This window comes from Lynx canadensis, chromosome C1, assembly GCF_007474595.2.
Source record: "Lynx canadensis isolate LIC74 chromosome C1, mLynCan4.pri.v2, whole genome shotgun sequence".
NCBI lineage: Eukaryota > Metazoa > Chordata > Mammalia > Carnivora > Felidae > Lynx > Lynx canadensis.
In genome coordinates, this window is record NC_044310.1 from 205606385 (window position 1) to 205629138 (window position 22754).

Here is a 22754-nt window from a genome sequence, read left to right on the forward strand (position 1 = left end):
CTCCCTGCCCCTCCCCCACTTGTGCTCTGTCTCTCTCTGTCTCAGAAATAAATAAAAACATTTAAGAAAATTTAGAAAATTGCCACTGCTAGGTCAAGAGAAAGAGAGAGAGAGAGAGCTTATCTTTGAAGAAATCAAAAGCACCTTCTCTTCACTGGCCTTATTTTCCATGAGCTTGTCCATCTGGTTCATAGTTGCCAGAACAGAGGGAGAAAAGGGCAGCAAATAAATGTCAGAGAGGCAGTCAATCTGCATAAATCTCCAACTCCTTCCAGAGAAACTCCTTCCTGGCCTGCTGGGCCTTCTAATCTTGTGACATGAGCCAAGAGGCATCAGAACAATGTGGAAATCAAAAGCCTTATTTTGCCCAGATCCAAACCCCTAACAGCACTTTCTCCCATCCTGCTTTTCAACCAGAAATGCACCAGGGTGCTGCTCTGCAGTAAAGCAGTGTGATCTCAACAACTAGGTCCCTTCTGTCCCGCATACGGAAGGAATTCTGTTTTGGACTGACCACAGGAAGATCCACTTAATTTTTATTAGACCGTACTCAGAAAGCATTAAGGCACCTCAATCAGCTCCCAAATCTTGTTTCAATAAGCACAAAACCAAGGAGCAGATTAGGAGTAAATAATGCTTCATATCTGTTCAGAACTCCCAATGTGTTCAGGGCGTTAATACCTCCCTCCCATGCTTGGAGCTGGTGGAGCAAATATCATCAGTCCCACCTCAGAAGAGCCCAGCTCAGGGTGGCGAGTGAGTTTCCCTCGATCACACAGCTAGTAAAGAGAGTAGACCGGCTCAGAAAGTACAGTCATTTAACTCCGAAGTCTTTCATGAAATCTCAGTTACATCTGGTGCAGAAATAGATTTTGGCAGCCCAACGTGCTCTGGTTTCTTTACCGACAGCCACAAGTGGAATAAACTTCAACACACTGCAAATCCAGCTTAATGGGCCACAAGAGAAATGTTTGGACCATGTATTTCAATTTCCTCATACAGATGCAACCATTGATTGGCTCCATTCAAACGAAGCAATAATAGCAGTGCCAATAGTAATGATTATACTTCACAGGCATCCAGGGCTTTACGCGTACAAGTGTTTTCACACCCACTACCTGATGTCATTCTATTTTTTCAGATGGGGGGAAAAATACGTTTTCACTTTAATGTCAAGCGCCTAGGAACGAAGCAGTGTGAATCTCGAATACGCCCTGGTGTCAGGTGAAGGAAAGCATCGGGAAGTTTTCACATCTAAACAGTCTTCTCCTTAAAGCTGCCCGAGTAACGGGTTTCTTATTTCCTCTGTGACTCTCGATCAAACTCAGGGGCATTTGATACTCCAGCAGAATCGATGTTCCCAAGGGACAGATCGTTCATGCCAGCATTCTCTTCTCTAGCCACCTTTCCAGTCACAGCTGGCAAAAGAAGTTTCCGAAACTCAGGTCCGGGGGAACCACCCCTCTCTGAAGCTTAACCTGCAACGTGCCGAAACGGGAACAGGAACGTACCCAACGTCACAGATAGCTGTTTTATTAAAGGGCTCTCCTAAACGTAAATGGGAGTCTTGTCCAGAGGCCAGCTGGACCTCCGTCCTGAAGGTTCGCACTTTGCCCCTCTCACCAACTCATGACCACAGAGCTGAGCTGCTGGCTTTGCACACCACCCTCCACACAGACAACCTGGCCCAGGAGATCTGATGAATATTTAGTGCCGAAGACACAGCAGCCACAGCTCCTACCCTTTATCCCCCGTTAGGAATCAGAAGCGTGCTCGCAAGAAACTCTCACCTTCAGGGAAGAACAAACAGAGCAGCCTGCCCTGCAATTTGCAGACTGACAAAAGTCGCATTCGCTCGGCTTCTTAACACACGTGAAGTCTACCTCTTCCGCTCTCGCCACTTCTCCCAAGAACCAGCCCGGAGTGAGTGTTATGTCAACTAAAGGGGCTTAGAGGGGAAGAAAATGTGATCCAAACAAACCTCTAGGAGCAGACATCCTGCTGTAGGCCTTCAATGGGAAACAGTTGTCATGAAGTAATAAGAATTTGCATAATTTGGGGGAAGACTGTTTTCAAAGTCATCTTCTTTTTCACCTGCTTAGGCCTTTGCCGTGTATGGCTTTGGTTAAGTTTTGTTGATGGAGGCTCATGTTTAACCAACTGTTTTTAATTTACAAATTAAACTTGTCAGAAGTAGAAATCCTTCCCTTGGAACTCTTCCAATATGTCAAGAATTAATTCTAATGAAAACGGCATTGCCTAAATGCAGGATGGCCAGTCGCTTATTTTATTTACACAAAGTCCTTCTCAGTTTCTTTGATAAAAGCAGCTAAATCTTTTTCCTCTTTCATGTTTTGTCAGCACTTGATTCCTTTTGTCCCTTGGCTATTTGCCTAGCTGTGGACAATAAGGCAGGAAGAAAAGAAGCAGATTGTTGGAATGGCCCTCAATAAACCTAATTATGACATGTTGACTGCCCTCACCATGACAAAGTCAAGGGACCCAGGCTTATTCAATTACCCTTGCCAGGTTTCCCTTTCAGACCTAAAGTTATCCTTTGACTGTTTGTATTTCTGAACAGTATTCATGTTCATTGTGAAAGAAAATCCCCCGGACTTTGAGGGGTTTTTGAGTTGATGCTGTTATTGTAGCTAATTTTTATTAACTGAATGATAACATGATAAAGAAATAGACTTTTGTGATGTAATAAGAACAAATCAGTGTGTGCTGAAAGTTACACCTCTCTTGCCTTTCTCGTCCAGCCAGCCTGGCAGGACGTGTAACCTGAATTAATAAACAAAATAATTTTTCAACCTGCGCGTCCCTTACAACATGATACAGAGTCTAGCGCCACAGAACGGGACTGTTGCTTCGATGTGATTCTTCTTAACTTAAAAAATAACGATGACACGATTTGGGGGTGTGTGCGTTGTGTGCGTTTTGTTTTGTTTTGCTTTTTAAGCGCCAAGAAGGTTCTTGGCCCCATTAACACCAGAGAACATAAGTTCATTGATACCTTTATGCCAACAGCTATTTCTTCAGCTGTTTGAGATAGACAGGATGAACAGTATTTAATTAAAACTCTGGCTGCTGGTTGGACGAGCCCTTTCCTCCTCGAACAGATTGTTCGGAGATCACGCCAGTGGTTCCCGCAAAGCCAGTGTATAAAAGCTGTGTGTCAAGTGAACAAAAGAGTGGAAAAATGAAGGAATGCCAAAAATCAGCTCCTGATCCATCGTAGCTTTTAAGTCAACTGGGTCTGATAGAATTAATATTCAATTGTATTTAAAGCTGCACAAAGCTTAGCAAGAACAATTGTTTTGTAAGTTACAGCATCCCTCGGTAATTTCTTTTCCTTTCTTTCTTTTTTTAAATTTTCTGTTGAGAAACTCATTGTTCTTTTTAGGTAATCTGGCAGCCCTTGGGACTATGAGAGAATAAAAGTTCAACCACAATATGACAAAGTAGGTGCTATAATTTCTTCAATTTGTTCGTCAACTCATTCCCTTTGTTAGAAAATTCCCATCGTTTGAATAAAAGCGAGCCTAAATCGTAATCTGCCCCGCTAGCGCATTTGGACTTTGGCGTTTATTTGCTTTCTAGGGAAATTACTTTTTTAATCCTAATGTGAGAAATCAACTTCACAAAGGACCTTGAGAAATCAAATAGACGGTATCCGCAGCGTTTGAGGAACGTTCAGAATAAGTTCTCTCTAGAACGTTTTCTGCTCAGCTAGCCCCTCTCCTTGCACACAGCAACACTTTCATTTTCTCCAAATCCTAAACGGATATTTTTAATCTCAAGCACCCAAAATGAACTGTACAACAAAGTCTTTCAGCCTCGTTAACATAAATAATTTCAGCGAAATGCATCCCTACCTTGTATGTTATAGACTGTCACTCTACGGTTAGCTGTAGCATTTGATTTCATTTCTTCAGTGAATATCAATCTGTATTCACACTGACTTTAAAATCCCTCTGAGCAATCACAAAACAACTATAATAGCACTCTACTGAGAAACAAACAAACAAACAAACAAAAACACCTCTTTTAATAGCACAGCAGAAAACAGTAAATGCCTCACCACAAGAAAGTTGAAGTGTTCTTCCAAAGTGTTCAAATTACTTTAATCAACGAATGTAACCTCCTGTCTAAAGGAAGTTAAAAAATAAGTCTGCTCTTGCTACTTTATAGTGGAAATATTATTAAAATATCCAAGATGTCTCAATATTTTAACCTGAAGCATATGTATTCCTGCATTCCCTAAAATGCTTTAATGTTTTCATACAGTTAAATAGAATAGCAACTCTTCTCCGAATCTCGAATCTTGCTAGCACTTCCCTAAGAAAACATGAAAGAAAGTAAGTGGAGGAAATCAAATACTAGATCGAGCACTGCTCACCACCCCAAACTTGGCAACGCATTATAAATGCCTGCCGTTCTAAAAGTTATGTGGTTATCTTACTATTCAAACTATATTAAACAAATATATGCCATAACTCACCAAATCAACTTCTTCAAACCTGCTGGGAGTGCAGTTCGTGGGCAGCGTAAGTCAGAGGTTGCCTTATGGATACGGAAAGGGGAGTCGACAACCTGAATTGTTTTGATTTGTATGGAGTTACTCAACAAAAATTCTAATGTTGGCTAAGAGTAGCTAAGATCAGATTTCTTCTTTAATCTGCAGGTCAAGTGGTGACTTTCTCTCTTATCACATAAAAATTTTCATTTGCGATTCAAAGTTCAAAATCGCAATACATTGGATCTGACTACAGGATAATGACTAAGAAAAATAGAAACAAACTCTTTCGTATGGTAAACAGTAGTTCTTATTATTCTGAATGTATAAAGGGGTAGAGTTCCCCTTCCTGATGTTCTCATTTTATAACGTTCAGCTTCTATTTCAGAAGATTAGTTGATATTTTGTAGCACTATTTGCTCACACGTGTTTCCACAAACCTATTTGTTTAAGATAAGGAAAGCCTCAACAAACCTTGAGCCATAGATTATCAGATACGTAAGAAAAATTATGCATGCAGAGATTAGTCTGGATATTTTCATGCTCTAAAAATTCTTCAAAAAATAAATTTTCACAATGCATTTTACATTGTTAGCTTTGTCATTTTGCCTCTGCAGTGAAGGTTCACCATATTTGAATGATTCATTGTCTATTTTCAGAATATAGACCTAAAAAGTCAATATGTAGATGTTGGTTGACTCCTCAGATAATTTTCTTCCGCAAAAATAAAAGAATAAAACATTGAAGAGAAAAAGAAATTCAAATCTCGTCTTGATAGGCTATGACATCTTGCCTTGAATTATTTTCAATGCAAGAAAATTATTTCTTACATTCTTTTCAAATTTCTAAAACGCTTAATTGCAAAGGCCTTGCAAAAACAACAGAAGTTTTCGGATTTGAAATTATATACTGCTTAATCTTTGAGTTTTCTCTCAAACTCTACTATGCATGAAAAAATTTAATTGATTCAAATATGATTTTTTTTTTAATTCACGAGTGTCTATGCGTGTCTTTTAACCCAAGGCAAAAAAAAAAAAAAAAGCCACTTTATCTGATTTAGTTTTTGACAACTACTGATGGGGGAGTTAATTTATGTTTAAAATACGACAGCAGAATCAGATGAAGTGAACGCACCATTGTCTGATTCTCTCTCCTCCAGCCCAGTTTCCAGCTCTGACTTGGTCAGCTACCAGAAATCTCACGTGTCCCCCTCTGGTCACAGGAAAATACGTCCAGACACAGACGATTTGAAAGAGGGAATGTTACTGTCCTGCTTCAGCAACTCTAGCTTAAAGGGAAGCGCTCCAAATAATATCCCCAGGGGTTTCCAGACGCTTCTGGAAGCCACAGTTTTGACAGGAGGTACAAGAAACCGTGCACTGCCCCACGTGGACGGGGAAGAGCCAGTGGGTCCACCTGTTCAACAGTACAGCAAGCTTCTGTTCCCACCCTCACCGTTCCAGCACCTGGAATCCTTCTTTCCACAGACGAGACACATAGGAGTTCCTCGCCTTCTAAGACATCCTTGCCCTGATTCTCCGGCTGCCCAGAGGCCCCACTGTTTCTTCAAACAGCTGCCTGGGGCTCCCGGCAGAGTCTGCTGAGAACAGACGCGACACGTGGCCGGAGCCACCACATCCTGCCAGAGCTGGGACAGACCATACCCTTCACCTCGCCAATGCCTCTGTTCTCGGAGGAAAGGAGAATGAGGCCCAGACAGGGAAAGCGACCTGGTCATAGCAATGGTTTTGGAGACCTACAAGAAACATCTAAAAACTGCCTAATCCAACTTCTACAGCTGAGGAAATCAAAGCCCTCCCCCCCCCAAAACTGGGGCTCTTGCCCACCTCCCTGTGTCCAGGGAGTAGATGGATGTTCCTCATCTTCTGGTAAGGAATCTGTCCAGGATCCCTCTAAGGGGCTCCCTGCAAGGACCTAAGATGCTGTGCGATATCAGGGCCACATGGGTAAACTCTCAGTAGCTCAGACTTTGGTCCCCTAAGTAAAGAGGATAAGGCATGAGAAATGAGGAAGCATCCCGGCCAACTCTAAGGCCTAAGACACAGTGGAGGGAAATTGAGTATTATTATTATTATTATTATTATTATTACTACTACTATTTTGCTCTCACACAGGTGTACCAGGCCGTCTCCATGCTCAGGGACCATCTCTGCTCACTTCTACCTTTCCCACCCGAAACTAAGCAAGGACAAGGATAAACGCAGCTTTGAGGGACCTGAAGCTTTTATAGTTTAGGGAGCCCCTTCTGAGCAGTAAATACGAACAGACCTTAATTTTGCACCATTTGCCAAAAACCTAATGGCATGAAGACGCTGTAGGTACCCTTCCAAGCCTGGAAGGGCCCACGCAGGTGAGGAGCCCCGGAACCCAAGGTTCATTCACTGTATGATAAGCTCACCTCTCTGACAAGGACTCGTCTTTTATCCTCCACCTGAGGAGGCCTGGGGGAGACATAGACTGTTTCTACATGCTTGTGCCTGCTGTCATTACCTAACACTTGTAAAAGGTCGATCAAGTCTGAGTGATCAAGCCCCCACTTTGGCGGCTCAGCAGGAATCCAGGGTCGTCAGTTAATAGTCCACAAACATGACAGGCTATTTCTGAACCCCATATATCATGGATGCAATAAATCCCAGCTGTTCCCCTGAGGCGCTCGTGGCATACGTTCTCCAAAGCAACGTGTTGCTGAGGCTCTCCAGGACTCCAGTACTGAGAGTCTAGGAGTCTCTGGCCATCCAGAAGATTCCTAGAAGTGCTTCAGTGCACTTGCCGGAAGCTTTCCCAGCCAGTGGATCCATCATGGCTGCCCCTTGGGCCCTAGTCCTCTAGAGGAGGGAGCCTCACTTCTGACCTCTGCCATCTGTCCAGGTGGCACTAAAAGTGTTAAGAGCTCAGATCAGATGTCTGTTCCTTAGGAGGGTTTTGAGCTCTGAGGCAAGATAGGCCCCTCAGTGCCCTCCACGCCTGTGGCTCTAGGCCAGAACAGACCCTTTCTGTTCTTCAGGAAGTCCAAAGGACACAAGCCAAGGCCCTTCCCTGGCACCCAGGAAGTGTGGAAAATCTGCCTGCGATGGAGAATGCTCTCGGCCCTACCTGGACCTGCCTCCTCCTGGATAGCTCAGTGGTGTACCACACCCGGGCAGGCCATACTCACCAGCAAGAAGCTCCCTCATTTCAGAACGAGTCTCACCACTCACAGTGAAGAGAGGATCCACAGGGGTGTGATTGAGGGGCACCAGAAACCCATCCCTTGCCCCCACCCCCCGCAAAAATGTCCTTCCTACTTGGACACCTGGAATTCTACCACCAGAGTTTCTTTCTTCCACGCTAGGTTATCAGCTCCCAGGGTCCTTCTGGAAACTACCAACATCCCAGGAAGAGGTAATGGGTTGAAGTCTCGATGTGAACGAGGAAAAGTTGGTGGAAATAGGACAAGGGGTGGGGGACACAGGGAAGGAGAGGAGACGACATCCAAGACCGACCTCCCTCTTTTTACCCCAGGTCAGCCCAGAGAGCCCTTTGTGAAAGGAAAATGGGGGGAAACATTTTCAAAAGATTTGAAAGGCAGAGCATTGGGGTAGGGAGATTTTCAAACATCCCTGTAAAAGGCCCAAACTTGTTCTGGTAATATCATTTCCTATACACTACAGTTTGAGTGACAGTTCTATTTTTCCTGAAGCTTTTCCAAAAGGATTTTCCAAGTACCAGGAATTGCAACGTGAAAGATTGTCATTGTCCTTCCTAATGAATTTAATTTGGGTCTTCAACTAAAGGAAAAAATAAAAAGGATTCATTTCCGGGGGAAAATTGTTAAACTAGTAACATTAAATTATAGTAATTCAATAAAATGATAAAGTTAGACAGCAAACCAAATTCAGACCAAATTTGGTGCTCTGTGTCATTTGTACTTTGTAATAGGGAAGTTGTTCCTCTCCTTATCTGCCCAAGGTATATGCTAATACCCCATTAGAAATAAAAGCCCGTTAGGGGCGCCTGGGTGGCTCAGTCGGTTGAGCGTCCGACTTCGGCTCAGGTCATGATCTCATGGTTCGTGGGTTCGAGCCCTGCATCGGGCTCTGTGCTGCCAGCTCGGAGCCTGGAGCCTGGTTCAGATTCTGTGTCTCCCTCTCTCTCTGCCCCTCCCCTGCTCATGCTCTGTCTCTGTCAAAAAATAAACATTAAAAGAAAAGAAAGAAAAGCCCGTTCAGGGACTTAGTTTCAACTTCCCTAAAAAAGGACAGACCCCATGACACAGGTGCACCAGGTAATGAGGACTTGCTTCCACCTGCACAAGAGTTGTATGTCCCCACCCTCTACTGACCACCACATGAGCCTCTGAGGGACACAAGGTGAGGCGGCCTTCCCAGCCACCAACTGGCTTTCGGCTCAGGAATGGCCTGAGACACACCAGCTGACAATTTTCCACAGGGAAGAAAAAGACACTGAGGATTCAGGGCCCAGAAAGTTCCCCGAGAAGAGCCCAGAAGCTAAATCCCAAATAGGCCAGTTGACTTTCCAGCCTGGCCTCCATCTTGGAACCCAACCCCCAGTGTGTGTGGGGGGGGGGCGGTGCCAATACCCAGCATCCCCCCTAAGCCCTGGACTCTTCAGCCTGGCTCTTTGTAGTGTCTGACCTGATGCTGAGATCCCAGTCTTCCGTTTGCCATCTCTTTTCAGACAAAAATTCAGCAAGTATTCAGAGCTTGGCAGGGCCAGTGACCACAAGCAGACATTGGCTTCCAGGAAGAAACCATAGAAGTTGCCTTTCTGCCGCCCTCTGACAAACGTGTGTCGCGCGCACACAAACCCCGGATGTGCCCTGTCTGCACAAAAGCCAAGCAAGCCTACCGCCTGGAAAGTTTCCACACTGGATGGCTTCCCAAGTCATATTCCTCTCTGGCATGTTGCTAGTCTGCCGGAGGCACCGTGAGGAGACCCCATTTATTTGCTGGACTTCCTGAAATGGACTCCCAGCCCCTTTTAGAAATGGTCTGAGAAGACGTTAGAAGTTCCAACATTTTTCAAATTGAACCAATGATTCCGGACCCTGAGGTCCCATTGACTTGGGAATCACGAAATGGAAAGTTGAAGTATTTCCCCTAATGAATTCATGGGTCCCTTTTTGTTGGGGAAAAAAAAAAAAAAAAAACATGGCAAATGTACAAATCAGAAGAGGGAGCTGCTCTCCCACCAAAATCCCTGCTCGCTGACCCTGAGCCAGCCCGCTGGAGAATGTTCTCCCCGTACCTGTGCGGATGAGAACCGTGTAAAGACGCGTCAAGTATCTCAAGTTCGGTTACTCTGCCGACACAGCTCTGAAAACCGAATCTTTCCCAGGGTCTAAATTTCTGTTGGGAACGTCACAGCAATCTGACAAACAAATCAACATTTCTTCAAACTTAACCCCTCCCTAGCCACCCCACCCCCCACCCCCAGCACCCATCCTATGTGGAGAGTTGCCTACTTTTGCCGGGAGTAATCAGATGTCACAAATTATGGGCCTGATTCGATCCAAATTACGCACCGAGCTGGGAGAGGGCAGGGGAAAAAAAGCTGCTTCTGATTCTTCTCAGCTCTTCACAGATGCTCTGGACACCAGGCCTGTTTGCATGTTCAAACTGACTCCTTTAGATTTCCATAAGCAAGTCAGAGAGGAAGCAGGGAGAGGACCCAGAGGATTCACCTAGCTGCGTTCTGTCGAAGCACACACAAGAGTTCTAGCAGGAGAACTCACCTTCCTGCCAGTGCCTGGCACAACCGCGCTATGGGGACGGGCGGCAAGAACAGTCAAGAAAGAAGACGGGTTCTGTTTCTCGGTAATGTTTGTTTTTTTAACCAAATCAAGATTTTGATTCTCAAAAGCAAATCCTAGCTCCTAGCTTATTCTCCCATTTCTACAAGGCCCATTCCTAAAAAGGAATGACTCGAAACCCTCACTTCATAACATTTATTGGCGCTCACATCTTCAGTTTTCCCAAGAGGGTTTGCAGCGGGTTGTTTTTCTCATAGGGTTGGAACACAGCTCTCTCTGGCTCATTTCACAGACTCGGACTTCCAGCTTAGGTAAGCCAGGTAGTTAACAGCATCAACAACTGAATTCCTGGGCATCAGATTGAAGGGAAAATAGGCTGAAATGATTTGAGGGAGGCGAGGTATGTGCAAAAACATAAAAAGTCCTTTGTGCATAGGAGGGAATGGATACATGCCCCTTAAGAGTTTGCAAAATTAAAAATCAGCCTTTCCCAAACTCGAGAAACCCCCGAGAGCACCGGGCCAGCCCGTCTCAAGAATCAGAAATACAAGACGTGTTTTACTATTCATGACCTGCTCTCTTACTAGTTCAAACAGAATTTGGTGACCCTGAAAGACAACTTCTCTTTCGTAACTAAACCATCAGGATAAGTTGCCACTAAATTGTTATAAAATTATCCATAGTTTTTCCAGCCCAGAAGGAAAAATAACTAAGAAGGCTTAACATAAATATGTTAATAAATGACGGGGGTGGGGAGTGAAGCGAACAGTAGATAAGAAAAAAAGAGGAGGGGCGCCTGGGTGGCTCAGTCAGTTAAGCATCTGACTTCGGCTCAGGCCACGATCTCGAAGTCCGTGAGTTCGAGCCCCGTGTCGGGCTCTGTGCTGACAGCTCAGAGCCTGGAGCCTGTTTCAGATTCAGTGTCTCCCTCTCTCTCTCTGACCCTCCCCCATTCATGCTCTGTCTCTGTCTCAAAAGTAAATAAACATTAAAAAAAATTAAAAAAAAAAGAGGAACCAAAAAGTCAAAGAAAAAAGCTTTCCTGGGATTTAGAGATTTCTCCATTTGGAACAAAAAGAGAGTAGAGGAATTTCCAGAGTGTAGTCGCTATTGGAAGACCAACTTCCTAAGCAGAAATTTCAAAATCTCGGCTCCTATAAAACATACAGCGGTAGAGAAAACTGTTTCATTTCTCTCGTGCACGTAGCCAGCATGCTCTTGTTCCACGCTAAGTATCCCATGATTTGTTGTCGACACAGTACTAAAATTCCACCAAAGCCACCAAAGTTGCAAACACTTTCTCTTTGTCCCTACCATGGAGGAATTATTTTATAAATAAACTCACACATGTTAGATTGGAAACTATCTAATGCTAAATAAATCACCTTTTGCCATCGCACTGGAATATTATACAGCTGTACAAAAGGCTGTGGAGACCATCAGACCCTGATGTGGAGTAATTGCTGAGATATAGTCTCAAATGGAAAGAAAAAAAAAAAGCAAGGCACAGAATAGTTTCTATAGTGAGCTACCATTTGTGCAAAAGGAGGGAGAATGTTTTTTAAAGAGAGAGAGCAATGTAATTATTTATGTGTAGACTCTCTAGAGGGGTGACCAAGATACTGAGGGACATAGATGGGAAGAAAACCTATTATCACCTGTTCCTGTAAATCCTTCTGTATCTTTGGAATTAGGCGCAGAGTGAATGCTTTACTCAGTCAAAGTAAATGGGACGATTTAAAAATGAAATCTGACAAAGTATATATTTCTTTTGAATGTTTGCATCAACAAGAGTACAATCCCCGGAATAAAAGAACGCTTCCCTTTTGAGGCTGAGAGTTGGCCCCCATAATCCAGGAGTCCTCTTGCATCTAAAAGCCTTTGGGGGGGGGGGCGCAGGGGTGTAGCACAGTCCAGAAGGAAGGCCCAATGGCTCGCCAGCGAATTTTTATCAGTTCACTGGGGGCCGCCTGCCGGGACGCCTAAGCCCCAACAGCTGCATAAACTGGCTGTGCCCCAGCCTGACCTATTTCGGAGACAGGTCAGACCAGTGCATGCGGGGATAAGAAAACAACCTTCCTTTTCTGCAGTGGCTGCACCAGCAAGGCGCTCCAGCAGGGGAAACGCGGGCCAGGAGCTCTCCAGCCCCCTCCCCCCAAGCCTCACAAGCCAGGCTACTTTGTTTTCAACTCTCCAAACGGCACCCACCCCGGAAAACACAACACACAAGTTCCCGAGCTCGGGGAACTGGATGGAGGGAAATCGAATAGAAAGGTCACCGAAATGTATCCTCCGACTTCACGAATGCTATTTTGGAAAGTTTCTTTAATATTTCTGAACTCGAATTTGATAGGAGAGGGGTTAAGAAGAATCATGCACAAAGAAAGAAGAATGCACAAAATCTCACGTGCGGAGCTAAGGAGATACTTAAGAACGCGGAGGGGGCTGAAGAGGGGACAGACAGAATGAGAGATGATGCAAGACCAATTCCGGAAAATGCAGCATTGCAACAGAATTTCACAAGTAAGAATCCATGTATGAGACCGATTTTCAAACAACAACTTGTTTGTCAATCTCTGGAGAGAAAGGAACTTGTGCAAAAAAAAAAAAATCGAAGAAAAGTTTGATCTGGAGGGCTCTTAAAGAGCCAAGTGAATCTAAGAGAGAAAAGTAATCTTTGTAGAACTAGGAGAAAAACATAATTTAGAAATATCTTTTGACATCTCAGTGAATGGCTTTAAAATTTTGTTATTTTTCTTATCTATTAAGACAATAAAATCTGTTACATTAAATAGTTGCTTACAAACTCAATCTTTTTGACTCAGTGAAAGTGGACTCTGTGTGTGTGTGTGTGTGTGTGTGTGTGTGTGTGTGTGTGTGTGTGTTTCTTCATTGTTGCTCCTAAGCCCTGAATTAAGCTTTTATCTGCCTTTGGGCAGACCCCATCTGCCAGCAGGCTGGTCATTTTCTGCACGTTCAGAAGGTTTTCTCCCCCAAGATTTTGAGTGTTCCTATCATACGTGTAATTTGCACATAACTTGCATTTTCTCATTTTCTTCTCATATCACTCTGGGAAAGTAGTATGATGTGCCCCATCTTATAGACTTCAAAGCCGAAGTTCAAGAGGATCACACCTGAAGTGTGGTTGGTCTCAATTTTAGAGTAAAATAAAGGAGGCAAGAACCCTTTTTACCTTGGGTACTGGGCTCTTACAATGCAAGCAAAGGCAGGAAAGAGGACTTTGGGTGTGATTAAGTCAGAACATACAAGAAACACTCAATCAGGAAACTGGCCAAGTAGGAATTCAAAAAGAAGAAACCTGTTGCTTTTCTTATAACAAAATGAATTGGACCAATTAATTTTCTTTAGTTCAGGTTAAGCTCAACCATGGTAACTGAGACACACACACACACACACACACACACACACGCACACACACACACCCACACATTAGCCAAGATTTTCTTAATCATGGTAATATATTTGAAAACTGGCCAAACTTTAATATGTTTGAAGACAGACTCCATAAGTCTACAGTTATTTAAAAATAAAATGCTTTTGGGGGTGCCTGGGTGACTCAGTTGGTTAAGCATCTGACTTTGGCTCAGGTCATGATCTCACAGTTTGTGGGTTTGAGCCTTGCCTCAGGCTCTGCGGTAACAGCTCAGAGCCTGGAGCCTGCTTCAGATTCTGTGTCTCCCTCTCTCTCTCTCTTCCCCTCCCTTGCTTGTGCTCGCTCTCTCTCTCTCTCTCTCTCTCTCTCTCAAAAATAAATAAACATTTAAAAAATGTTTTTTAAAAAAGATAAGCCCTATAAGGAAAATAAGGAAGATATTAATATCCCCATACAATGCCCAAGTGCCTGTCGACTGGATAAGTCATGTCTATATTAGGGTTTGCCAAAAAACATAGATAAGAAGGGTATATATTGACTGCACTATTAGCATTGCTGTGTACCTATAAAATCACCAGCCTACAAATGCAAGCTTTCTATTAAAAATGCAAATTTGTGCGTGACCATGTAAATATTTACTATAAAAGTACATTAAAAACCAAACCAGTCCCATTGGTTTAATTGCACAGCAATTAATTTTCTTTTCTTAACTATTCTACCCTAACTTACTTATTATTTCCATCTAACGACATAAAGGCAAGGACAGTTAATTCTGCGGCAGTTTCCAGAAATATGCCTACCAGCCAATCATAAAAATTCTGAAAATTTACATTTAAGCCTCCGTAAAACTATACTATTTGAATTCTCAATATGACCCTGGACATTTGTTAATGCTGAAAATCAGTGGTATTTCCTCTCCCTCAGCCAAGAAGAGTCTCTCCTATCCTCGTCACAAAGCGTTTTGAACAGCTATTTTTAAATGGAATCCATTGATTACCCCCTAGAACTGAGATTTTATGTTAATATACTGTTGTAGATGCATTGAATCTTGCCAAAGAAAAGTGCATACAGTCACAAAATCCCAAAATATAGTTGAAGGAGACAAACATACAGCTAGCTTCTTGTTGCCTGTCATGTCTTCTAATTTGTTTTACTGAGGGAGATTGATTCCTCAATCACTGCAGTAAGGAGGACATAAAAACTCAGACTACTTTGATCAAGTTGCTTCACCCCAACGAGAAGAGTTTCTTTGTTGTTGTTTACTTAAAATCCTGCAACAAAAATCAAAATGCTACAAACTTTGCTACATGCAATGTGCAGGATAAAACTCTTTCTCAAGATTGCCCTTCTTAGGAGAAATGTGCATTGAATCAAATTCTAAATTTCGCATCACCCTTTATTATGAGGCACTTTCTTCTACCTTAAAGAGAAGTGGTCACTTCCATAGCAGAAGTCTGTTAGTCTTAGTTTTTATCAGGAAGGAAGGACAACCAACATTGAAGGTACAAATTCATAAAACCTTTCCTCAAGTGTCCTCAGCAACTGCTTTGCATGGTTTTCATATCTGCTTCTGACAATGATGACATTTCTAACTCCTCTCCCCTGAACATATGTTTTATGATGTTAATGGGCATTTTGATAACTGTGCGTGTTCCAGTAACAAACTGGAAATTATATGTTTGGGGAGCATAATGCTAATACGGATAATTTGAGAGAAAGATTTCTTAGAAGACAGAGGTCTTGATTCCAGCAAAAGTTCCATGCTTTTGAGGCTCAGTCTTTGGCCCGACACCACAAGGCAGAGCTGAAAGGTGCACTGTGACCCTCTCCACCAGAGACTGGCAGGTACAGGACAAGAAAATCTTTCCCAATAGAGCAGAAGATGGTCCGCTGTTCCTGATTTGCTGTGCATCTTCCAAGAGAAAGACAACTTCTGAAATTCCCTTCCACTTTCTCTGATCATAGTTCCTCGGTGAAAAGCAGCCCATCCTTTTTTTTTTTTTTTTTTTTACAATAATATCAAATCGTATTTCCCCCCCCCCCCCAACTTGATTGAGATATAATTGACATAAGCCAATTCTCATATCAGGAATTCTGCCTTGGTACTGAGATCAGACCCAGTTTGGTGCTCGATTCTGCTGCCCCCCGCCTTCACAGTATAGGAATACATAGCCTGATACCCAAGGGGGAACAGTCACTTAAGCTCCATATGTATATTTCATATACATGCACATATGACGTATGCAACAAAGAACGCCCTAATGCTGCATCTGGACCCAGGACAGGGTAACCATAACAGATCTGAGCTGACTCACACTTCCAGCTTAATCTATTTCAGGCAGTTGCTCTACACTGAATGATTGGGCCTATATCAAAGAACATTTGAGCACAGGTAGGTTATTAATTAATTGGGAGATGATAATAGAATAGAAAATATCCACTAGTAATTCTGTACGTCAAGACTCATCTTGTTCAAGAGTGAGTAAGAAAGAATAAAATAAAATAAAATAAATAAAATAAAGCCCTATGCACAATTATTTAGGACTTCAATGAACACAATCAGAGAAGAAGATTCAGAAAGACAGATCCATGATGCATATTTGAATAGCCAAAGCCTGAATCTGGCATAAATTTCACAACCTCAGAGTGATTTGTTGGAATTTGCAAATTAAGCACAGAGATGGTATTTCTAAAAAAGGTCTTGCAGGAATTTTAACTCTCATAACAAAAGAAAAATTTATCTAGATGTGTTGAATTCTTAAAAAAAAAAGTCTAATAGTTCATCTAAACATCAACAGCCAAAAAGTCATAAAATCATTCAGGGAAATTTTTTTCCTAGCATTAAACAGGAGGGCTGAAAAAGAATTGGGAGGTTGTGCTATTATCTCAAATTCTGATGACTCTAGAAAGTGTAATCCATTGGACAAATAAGTCTTTACTTTGCGCAACTGGATATAGTTTACTGCCAGCATAATTCATAGTGAGCAACTTATAAATAAACTCCAATGATGCACAAACTATACACAAATACATATCGACTCCTACATTATAGAGGGTTAAAAATATGCATGAGACTCATGTAAACAAAAAATATAGAAGCACATGTAGAGAAACATACTTAGTGTAACTCCCAGTTTCCTGGGTATTTAACTAGTCCCCACCTAGTTTTACATAAAAATCTGACCTCTTTCCTTTCCATCCTTCCAGCTTTGAGGGCAACTTCGGCGAAAGCAAGTTCCACATTTAGAAATTTAGGGATGAGAGAACGGTAGGTGCCATGCCTCCGGCCACCCTCCAAAAACGAGAATCTATTTGATGATAAATTCATTATCTTAGCCTAAGCTCTAAACAAGAAATCACCATAGGATAATTAAAAACACCCCATGAATCTCTTCTCTACAAACCTACGACGTGTAACTGGTTTGGGTTCCTATTTCTTAAAGAGAATTTGGCCAATCCTCCTTAGAGATTTCAGAGGAAAAGGAGGATTTTCCAAGACAGATAAGTTGAAATGATCCCGCTTTGATCTCTGTGGTTAAGAATCCCTCACAATAGAAGATGGCCACTGAGGGGCCGCGATCCCGGCCTTTTAATGCGTAACAATGCTATCAACAAACAGCTACTTAATCAATATTTGGCCAGAACTGCTGAAAACTTCCTTTTCAGATTTTAATTCCTAGTTGTAAAACAACCCCAGAGCAGCCAGTGAGATAAGGCATTAAACTGACTGCTTAATTGCCTGTTAGTGTCTTGTTAGTTATATATGTACATTCTTAATGGTTCTTTAATCTTTATTTACCCACATAAATAAGTTACCTGTCTAGAACCCCACCGAACTGAACCTTCCCTGTCCTCAGTCCTGAACAAACTTTGTCTCACTCTTTGTTTAGGGCTGATGTTGCGACTTTTAACTTTCATTGGCTATTTACTTATGTGCAGCTTAAACATTTAACCTTATGGTTAGGAGGGATTTTTTTTTTTTGTCTTGAAAACATATTTATTAATGGAAATTGAGTTCAGTGGCAACGCTCCTATTCACCTGATTGATTTCCACATATCCCACTCTCCTGAACCTCGGGGCACTTGCTGGTTCCGCCTCACCGCCCCAGTGGGTTTTATTGCGAAGCCCTGGGGACTCTTAAATGACCCTTCAGTAATTATTACGCACTTGAAGCCCCTAGTCCCCGTTCCGGTGCTATCAACAATCAAATCAAGCCCCAAAATAAACATACGATTTCAAGCATTAATTAGAAAATCTGCATGTTTTCAATAAGGCCAGAAAGTAAGCATACAGCAGCCAAACAAACAAACAAGCAAAAAAGAAAAACCTGCAAAGATCTGAACGCTGGTGGTTTTTTTTCTTTCCTCTTTTGTTTTCTTTCTTTCTTTCTCTCCCCCTCCCTCTCCCTCTCTCTCTTTCTCGCTCTCTCTCTCTCATCATTCCAACAGGAAAATCGCTACCATTACGTCCCTGAAAAGGACCCAGCCTGGTGTTTTAATTTAATTCAAGTGCTGATATTTCCAATACACTTTTACATGGGTGCTATTTCCTTGTTGCGTATTTTAAGGACTTCAGAAAACATAAACTTCACTCAAAAGACTAGAAGGCGACATTGGGGTCAAATTGAGGATTCTGACAAACGGACTTGGAGAGTGGCCTGTCCACTTTAATAAAGGTTCCGATGCCACAAACCTAAGATCTTATACCCCGGGATTTCAGTCTGTGGGAAAGTTCCTCCCCCCCTCCCCCGCTTTGCCTCGCGCCAAAACGTCCTTCCCTTGCTAAGTCGGGGGGAAGAAATGGCCTTCGTTCCTCTCGACTTCAGTAGCGCCCCCGTCAATGATAAAGTGTTCTTTTCATGATTCCATTGGAAACGAAATATTTCAAGGGCCTTTAAAACTTCTGTGCGTTTTTACTTGCTTTATCTTCTGCCCCGCCGAAAAACTGACAGCGTCCTAGTTATTTCAGAAAAGCTCACAAGGTTTCAAACACGAGCAAAACTTTGGTCACTTTTACTTTCTCAAACAAACAAACAAACAAAAAACAAAACAAAACAAAAAAAAAAACACACAGACCTGCTTTTCATAAATGTCAAATAGGAAGGGAGAGATATGAATGGAGTATAAGCCCCAACCGACCTATGCTTGCGGTCTCTGAGCTCAATCTTTGAAACTGTTGCAAACCTCCCACCCTCACTAGTGATTTTTAAAGCGGGAAAGGAAAGTCCTAGGAAAGTGTATCTCCAGCCTCAATCAAAACATCAATTGGGCAATCTGGCCTCTCTCCCCCCGCACTCCCGAACTGCCACATCAAAGCCTCTGCAACAAGTCGGTAATTGTAATGTTGCATCTAAATATTTAAGCGAGAGTCTTGCCGTCGCGTGTCCATTTACAGTCCTCATCTGTCCTCTAATTCCATTACGGCACAAAGCAAAAATGTTTCCCAAAACTCACAAACAGGAAAAGCGTCACCCTGCTGGAGGAGGAGGAGGGGGGAGGGAGGGAGGGAGGGAGGGAGGGAGGAGGAGGAGGAGGAGGAGGAGATGATGAAGGAGCACTTTCTATTGATTAGTCACTGCTTTTGTGTTAAGGGCTTTCTTTAAAATAAGAAAAAAATGGGGGGAGGCTGCAGAAATTTCACTAATGTGAGCCTCAGGCAAGAGAGGGGGGAAAAAAAGGAGAAGAAGGGGGGGAGGCGGGCTGTGTCTAGATGAAAGTGAGAAGGACATAAAGGAGGCAATTGAGTCGGCTGCAGCCCGGCGAGCTAAGCTTCGAGCCGGCCGGAGCGCAAGGGAGGGGGCGGCGCGGCGCGGCGCTTTGGCGCAGGGCGCAGGAGTGGGGGCCGACCCATTGTGACGGCGCCCGCGGGCCCGCTCCGCCGCGCTGGGGGAGGAACAGAGGCGCCCATTGAGTGGCCGCGGCGGAGGCTGTGCCCACAGCCCCCGATGCTGCGACCGGGGCTTGGCTCCTGCGACTGCGCCTGTTCCGATCACGGTGCTGGCCGGAGGGCCGGGACCAAGCGGGGTGGGGGTGGGGATGGGGGGCGGTTAGCTGTCCCCCGGCCTCCCAGCTTTCTCCTTTCACCCGGGCAAAGGAGCTGGAAGGACGGACGGAGGAGGGCTGCACAGCGTCTAGTGCGCTCCAGGGCGCAAGGGCCTGAGCGCGCCGGGTCAGCACGCCGCGCTGCCCTTGGATTGGGCAAGGGACGAGGGAAAGTTGAGAAGGTAAAGGGGGTCACCTAGAAGAAAGGCCAAACGCTGGAGGAAAACGAAGGCAGTTCTGACCTCTTTCAGGGTGCCTCTCTTCCTGTGCCCTCGAGTCTGACAAGCGGAAAGACGTCTCCTGGAAAGCCAGTCTCAGCTTCCGTCGCCCCCCTTCCCGGCCCCGCAAGGAAGCTAGAACCTCCAGAGAGAGCGCGTCCCCTGCTCAGAGCACCCAAAGGTCCTTTCTAGGCCAGCCTCCTCCCCCTCCCCCAGAGAACTCAGACCCCTTTATCAACATGCATCCCGTTTTACAAGCGGGGGCAGTCGATAACTTTTGGTGCCCAAAGAACAGAGGTAATTTTTTTAGGTTCCTAGATTTCCCTTTAAACTATACTTCACTCCTACACTTGTCCTTTCTCTGGGCCCCATATGCCCTCCAGGGCTTATCTGGAAAGGGAGCTAGAGCCGCTAAAGAAACGGTCGCTGTATCCTCTCTGACAACCCCAAATTAAATTAAGCTTCAGCCTCCGCGGAGTGTGTGTGTTTTCAACGGCACAGCCCCCGCTGGGGAGAATACTCTGATTTTAAAAATGGTAGCAATTGCCCTTGAATGGCAGCCGGCCCAGCTAGAAGGCCCAAAAGACTAGAAACATTTTGTAGGTGAAATAGCCACTTTTTCCACGCTGGAGAGTCCATAAAACTTCCTGGCGCAGCAGCTATTGGAGCTCATTGAATAATTCATCCCTCATTGCAAGCCCATAATGTCTATTCTCAGCCCTTTGTGGGGCTGTTTTCTCTTCTTTTCTCCTTGAATTATAAAAAGGTTGCCTTCCTTTGTTCACATCAAGCTGCTGCGAGCTGGAGCTTTGTCTGGGCCGAGCTAAAGTGTGAGTTTCAATGGACTCTCCAGGCTTTGTCTCCCAAGTTCATCTCCAAGTGTAGATTGTGTAGAGAAGGCCTTCTTTGTAAAAGCTGGAAAAGTTGTACAAATGTTTGACCAGCTCATTTGGGGCGTTTTGTCTCCTGGGCCTCGGTTGCCTGTGCTGTGAGGGAGCGGCCGCTCGGCCGCCGGTGCCTCCAGCAACAAGTAGCAAAGCCGTGCCCCCCCCCCCCTTCCTGAGCCTCTCTGATAGCTCTGGGCTTCTTGCCCCTGTGCCCGCAGGGGCCCGTTGGGTTTGGGATTAGCTGGTTCCTCTCCTTCCTCCCTCACCAGTACCCCTCTGCTCCATCTAGGTCTGGAATAAAAGCTGGGGTGTCTCCTCAGAGACTACAGCAGAAAATCACCCCTCCCAGAGGAGAGGCTTAGACTAAGACCTTGTGAGTCCCCTGCTTTAAAGGGAGGGAAACAACAGCATGTGTATCTCCCTGCCGTGGTTGGGGGTGTCTTTTCTTGGTTGTCCGTGTGTACCGGAGCATCTAGGCTTCTGTGCATCCCTGAAATCTGCTGTTTGGGTTTGTAACATCTAAATCTGAGTGTCCCTTCAAGGTTGTGTACAGAGCTTGCCTCGGTTCGCAAAGCTGCTGCCATCCGCCAGGTTGGGCAACGAAGGCAAAAGCAGCAACCAGCTTTCTACCCGCAGTCCTGACTCTGGAAGCCACAGTCCTGACTCTGGAAGTCACAGTGGGTGTTCAAGCCCATCTGGAGAGCCGCCTGCCCTTCTAAGGCAAGTCAAAACTCATCTCTACCCACCAAAGTCCAGGCCCAGAAGTAGGAACTCTAGGCATGGCTGGGACTCCAGGTGCCTCCCGACCGTCCATGCCTTTGAAGAGGTGCAACCATCCCCAAGGCCAAAACTGCTCACGGGAAAACTGCTGCAGTGACCCCTGTCTGGTTCAACTTCTGCCTCCCCTGGGGGGCTGCCTTTCCTTGGGCGGGGGCGGGACACCTTTAGGCTCTCCAGACCAAGTGCTGCAGGTATACGAGAAGGAAGCCGCACTTATGGCTCCAAAGGAGAGACTTTCTCTTGATGATGCCAGGTCACAGCCAACAGGGAGCAGGTGGCCTGTACCTTCCCGTGGAGACAGGGTGCCAAACCGGCGGGCCCAAGAGCCCACATCTTAGGCTGGTTTTACTTCCTAGACACCCACAGAAATCCAACCCTATCGCATTTGAAAAACAATTTAAAGCACAAAACAGCCAACTTACATGTATGTATGTATGTATGTATGTATGTATGTATGTATAAGGCAACCGATGGCGCGGAATTTGGGGGCCCCCCGCTGCACCAAAGAGTTTTGAATCCTTCTCTCCCCGCCCTTCCTCTGATAATGGGAAACTCTGGAAATCTGGACCTTTCCTGAGGGCGCAAAAGTTCCTTCAGCCTCCGGGGACTCACAGACTGTCCCCAGCCCCTCAACCCCCCACGCCTGGTCCTGTATACCTGAGGGCAAGTGGGAAGCCCTTCACCAAACCGCAGCTCGCGGTTCCAGACGCCAAGGGGCTGAGGCTGGTACAGAAGAAAGGCTTACAAAGTAGAAAAGAAAAAAAAAAAAAAGACCAGAGATTTTTGTTTTAATTTCAAGTGCGTCTCTGGTCTTTCATGTGAATGCTCCGTACGCGGGTGCAGTGGGTACCAAGGGAGAGACCTTGACACGAGCGGGAGCTGGCCGGCGCTCTGGGCGCCGACGTCAGAGCGCGGACGTGGCCGAGGCGCGGGCCTCCGTGCGCCGCCCGAGCGCGCCGCCGCTTACCTCGCTCGCTCAGGATGCCGTCGATGCTGTGTTTCGCCTTCTTCTCGCTCTCCTCTGCCTCCTTCCTCTCCAGGTCAGCCTCCTCCTCTTCGCCTTTCCCGAATTTACTCCTCAGGATGCGGCTGATGGAACTCACTGGAGGCGGGGGGGGGAGGGAGCGCGGACGACTGAGCC

At 44.8% G+C, this 22754-nt stretch overlaps 1 protein-coding gene across 1 annotated transcript in view; it reads right to left on the reverse strand.

The window, feature by feature from the left end:
* The window catches only part of PAX3 (paired box 3), a 98275-nt gene that overhangs the window by 71315 nt on the left and 4206 nt on the right, over positions 1–22754 (reverse strand). Inside the window, exon 4 of the mRNA XM_032594526.1 lies at positions 22581–22715. Coding sequence (XP_032450417.1) covers positions 22581–22715 — 135 coding nt within the window. The remainder of the gene's footprint in view (positions 1–22580; positions 22716–22754) is intronic.